The 4,704-nt window shown below is 63.1% G+C and overlaps 1 protein-coding gene across 1 annotated transcript; it reads right to left on the bottom strand.

Moving 5' to 3' along the window:
* Positions 1–412: 412 nt before the first annotated feature.
* SLC25A6 (solute carrier family 25 member 6) lies at positions 413–3,663 on the bottom strand. Its single transcript, XM_045813656.2, has 4 exons — positions 3,444–3,663; positions 2,302–2,788; positions 1,515–1,655; positions 413–989 (listed from the first exon to the last, which is right to left on the bottom strand). The coding sequence occupies exons 1-4, from the start codon at positions 3,552–3,554 to the stop codon at positions 832–834; spliced, it is 897 nt and encodes a 298-aa protein (XP_045669612.1). The 5' UTR covers positions 3,555–3,663; the 3' UTR covers positions 413–831.
* Between the last annotated feature and the right edge of the window lie 1,041 nt (positions 3,664–4,704).

The raw sequence follows: 4,704 nt of genomic DNA, 5'->3' as shown, positions 1-4,704 counted from the left end.
CTGGCCTCCGTAGGAGGATGTGGCTGCTTGTGGTGACCTCTGGGCTGGTTTTTCTCAGCAGGAAAACTAGCTACACTGTACTGCTTCCATGCGGGGATTAGAGGGCCCCAGAAGCTCATGGCAGGTTCAGGAAGGTCTCCTGCAAGTCCACTGGGGCAGGGAGGCTCAGACGCCCCAGGGCTCCCTCACTTTGGCTTGTCTACCACTCCAGGGCGGTCTCTCTGAGCTGCAGATGACCAGGTTTCAGTTTCTATCCCCTCCCCGCTGGGGTGCTATGAATCCCACTCTGCAAGGCCGCTGGAGGAACCACCGTGAGGCAGAATGTGGCCTCCCTGACCCCTCGTGTCTTCCACCGCACGGCTCAGCACGCCCAACCCCACAAGGCCGCTCAGTTGGAAACAAACCACCAGACTCTGTGTCCCGTTTTTTTATGGTTTTGCAGAATGCCCGACATGAAACATAATTGCAAATATTCGGCTGTGCAAAAGAGAATAGTGCTTAAGTACAAATGGAGACATGATTCTTTTTTTTTTTAAATAAATACTTAAACACAACTCGGGTCCCCCAAGCACCGGGACTCTAAGGTCTGTGTGGCAGAGCTGCCGGCCTGTGGACCCACAAAGACCTCGTGATTCCCCTCCCCCCGTAATCAATACATGGAATCTGGTGCCAATGGTCGATCACAATGAGCCCCCTTTGGAACCTTCCCCAGCCCTCTACTCATGATCTGGCCGGGAAAAGGACACTGGAATTTCTCGAAGATCAATGGTCCGTAACAGTTAAAAGTATTCTACAGGATTCCCTTGGTCCCTTGGTCTGGAGGAGGAATGTCTAGATGACCTTCTTCAGCTCGTCATACAGGACCAGCACGAACGCGCCCCCCATGCCCCTCAGGACATTGGACCACGCGCCCTTGAAGAAGGCTTTGCCCCCTTCATCTTTGAAGATCTTCCGCCAGCAGTCGACGGTCCCCTTGTACATGATGTCCGCTGCAAGAGGAAGAGACTCGTTAGACACCGAAATCAGATGCCAATCACTGGGTGAGTTGAATTTCTGATCACAGGGAAAAATGAGGGTCTGCCCAGCAATGGCCCAGATTCACAGCCCTGGCCCAGCCCACTGTTGCGGGTGGGGTGGACAGAGACGATATACCCAGAACTCAAGCCCCTAGCCACCACGGAGCCCCATGACCACCCCCGGGATCAGTGCAAGGCCCCTGGCCACTCTAGAGAGACAACGGCAAAGGAAGGGCAGGAGCAAGGGCGCCGGCAGGTACGTGGCAGGACCGCAGGTGTCTAGAACTGCCTGGAGAAGAATTATGGTCACTGACGAGGACCTCCCCCACCCCGTGAAGCCAGTTCACAAAATCTTGTCCCAAAGCCCCCTGGGGAATGCCTCATCTCCTAGCCCACCCCTCCTATGGGCTGAGGCCACAGGGCCACTCGTTCAAGGAGCTCTTGCATTTTCTCATCTCCCCAGAATGAGCCACAGTCACTGGGACTGAGACACGATACCTCCTTTGCGTCCCGACTGCATCATCATTCGCCGCCGGACGGTGTCGAAGGGATAGGAGACCACGCCAGCCACGGCTGTCACCGTCTGCGCGATCATCCAGCTTACGACGATGTGGGTGTTCTTGGGATCCGGGAGCATGCCTGGGGGGTCACCAGCCAGTGTTAGGGCCTGGAGCTGCCCACAAAGCACTACAACCACTGCCCACCCTGGCTCCACATGAAGGTTACGACAATCAGATCATCACTGGGTATCAGGACCGGTTCTGCTACAGGGCCTGCTGGGGGCGCGGCGGGGAAGGCGGGGGAACCACCTGCAGGCCACGGGGTCCCAGAGGCCAGGACTTACTGCCTGGGAGCAGCTTCTCTGTACAGCAGAGATCAGACAAGTCCCGGGAAGTGGGCGCACCACACACTCGCAGCTGTTCTGCTGCAGGCACCCCAGCCCTCGAAGCTAGCACGCCTAGGCCTGCTTTCAGGGTGTGAAGTGCACCCCCTAAAATTCATGTTAAAGCCCTCACCCCTCCTACCCAAGAATACAGAGTCTTTTTAAAAAAAAGACAATTAACTTAAAGTGAGCTCATCGGGGTGCCCCCTGACCCAACACCACCAATACCCTTTAAAAAATCGAAACCCAGACACACGGAAGACATGAGGACACATGGGCAAAACCGTCTACACACCCAGGCGACCTCAGGAACGGCAACAACCAGATGTCACACTTCCCACCCCTGGGACCGCGAAACCAGCAACGTCGGTGACTGGAGCCCCAGCACAAGGACACACTCACCTTTGGCGGTGTCATACACGCCAAAGTAAGCTGCCCGATAGATGATAATGCCCTGCACAGAGACGTTGAAACCCTGGTACAGGCCCCGGATGCCGTCGGACTTGGTGATCTTCACCAGACAGTCTCCGAGGCCCCTGAACTCCCGCTCGGTGCCGGACTTGCCCACGTCGGCGGCCAGACGGGTTCTGGCGAAATCCAGGGGGTAGACAAAGCAGAGCGAGGTGGCTCCGGCGGCCCCGCCCGAGGCCAGGTTGCCGGCAAAATACCTCCAGAACTGCGTGTGCTTGTCCACGCCCCCCAGGAAGATCTGCTTGTACTTATCCTTGAAAGCGAAGTTGAGGGCTTGCGTGGGAAAGTAGCGGATGACGTTGGCCAGGTTGCCCCTCCAGAAGGACAGCACGCCCTGCTCCTTGGGGATGCGCACGATGCAGTCCACGATGCCCTTGTATTGCTTGTCGGCGGCGATCTGCTTGCTGGCGTGCTGCACCTGCAGGACGGACAGACGGGCTCGCAAGAGGGGCTCCAGCCCGTCCGCGCAGCCGCCCCACGGGCAGGCGTGTCCCTAGACAGCTAACTGGTGCATCTGAGCGCGCTGACTTGTCCGGACACCCGTTCAGGGGGATCGTAAACGGCGCCGCATCAGAACGCGTTGCAACAATGTTGCGACTGCACATTGCAACAATGCTGCCAGCGGCGCGCCAGCTCTGTGACAACTTCCTACCAGGTTTGCAACCGCACCGACCGGTTCAGAGACAAGACAAGACTCCGCGCGCAGCAAAGGGGGCACCAGCCTCGCTTCCGCGGCTCACTCGCCCCCGTCGGCAAGTTGGCGGTGGCGGGGGTGGGGGACGGCGGCTCCCGTCCCGGGCGCACGCGCGGAGACCCCCTCCCGGCGCGGACCGCGCGTGCGCGCCCGCGGCCCCGCCCCCGCGCATGCTGCAGCGCCCACGTGACGCGAGGCCGGCTCCGGAAGCCGGCGGCGCGCGGACAAAGCGGCGCGGCCTCCCACTTCCGGCGCCCGTCCGCCCGGCGGCCTCGCTGCACGCGGCCCGCCCGCCCTGCTCTCACCGCCCCCCCCCCCGCACCCCCAGCGCCCCGGCCCCGGCCTCCCCGCCCCCGAGCGCGCGCAGTCCGCCCCGCACCTGCAGCAGCAGCTTGACCCGCTCGATCGGGGCCACGGCCGTCTTGGAGATGGCGGCGGCGATGCCTCCGGCCAGGAAGTCCTTGGCGAAGGAGATGGCCTGCTCCGTCATGGTGGCGGCGCAGCGGGCGGACAGCGGAGTGCAGGCGCGGAGAGCCGGAGGGTGGGCGCCACGGGCTCAGCGCTGCCGCCGCCGGGACCGAAAAGACGGGGCGGCCAGCGCGCAGCCGCTAAGGGCCCGACGCCCCGCCCCGCGCCCCCGCCCGCCGCGCCCATTGGCTGCGCCGCGCCCCCGCGGGCTGCCGGGAGCCGCGCCGCGCCCCGCCCCGCGCCCGCTAGCGCCGCTCCCATTGGCCGCTCCCTGCCGCGGCCCCGCCCCTTCCCGCGCGCCGCGCCCCGGGGCATGGCGGGAGCGGGGCCCCGCCCATGAGCCGTGGGGGCCGGGGGTCTCGGCAGCCACCGTGACCTTGTCAAGGTCACCGTGGGGCCCGGGCGCACTCAGCGGACGGAGGAGGCCGGGCGTCGCCGGGTCCCCGAGCCCGGGTTTTTCCAAACTGCTGGAAGGGGCTCGCCCCGGTGACCTCCGAGGTCCGGCTGTCGCCGCCGGGCTCGCCCCGAAGAGCCCCTGGCCTATCGCGCTGACCCACGCCCGATCGCGATCCCCGGGCCCGCCCCGAATGCCGCCCCGATTCCCGACCGCGACCCCTTAGCTCTTCCTGCTGATCCCCGAGGTCAGGTCGTGACCCCCGGGCTTACCCCACAGACCCCCGACCCCCAGCCCCTGGCGCATCGCGCTGACCGAGGCCCGATCGCGACCCCCGGCCCGCCCCGAACACCGCCTCCGATTCCTGACCACTACCCCTTAGCTCTTTCTTTCTTTTTTTTTTTTTTAAAGATTTTATTTTATTTATTCGACAGAGATAGAGACAGCCAGCGAGAGAGGGAACACAAGCAGGGGAGTGGGAGAGGAAGAAGCAGGCTCATAGCAGAGGAGCCTGATGTGGGGCTCGATCCCAAAACGCCGGGATCACGCCCTGAGCCGAAGGCAGACGCCCAACCGCTGTGCCACCCAGGCGCCCCGCCCCCCTTAGCTCTTTCTGCTGACCCCCGAGGTCAGGTCGTGATCCCCGAGCTCGCCCCATCACCATCACTCCCCCTTCCCCCTCCCATCCCTAATCGTGACCCTTTGGCCCTCCCTGCTGATCCTCGAGTTCTGGTCGCGACCTTCAGGCTCGCCCCAAGACTCCTAAGGTCAGGTCCCC

The sequence above is a fragment of the Ursus americanus genome, chromosome X, assembly GCF_024610735.1.
Source record: "Ursus americanus isolate L20-20 chromosome X, mUrsAme1.1.p, whole genome shotgun sequence".
Classification (NCBI taxonomy): domain Eukaryota; kingdom Metazoa; phylum Chordata; class Mammalia; order Carnivora; family Ursidae; genus Ursus; species Ursus americanus.
The sequence above is the reverse complement of the archived record's forward strand: the minus strand, read 5'-3'. Positions and strand labels throughout refer to the sequence as shown.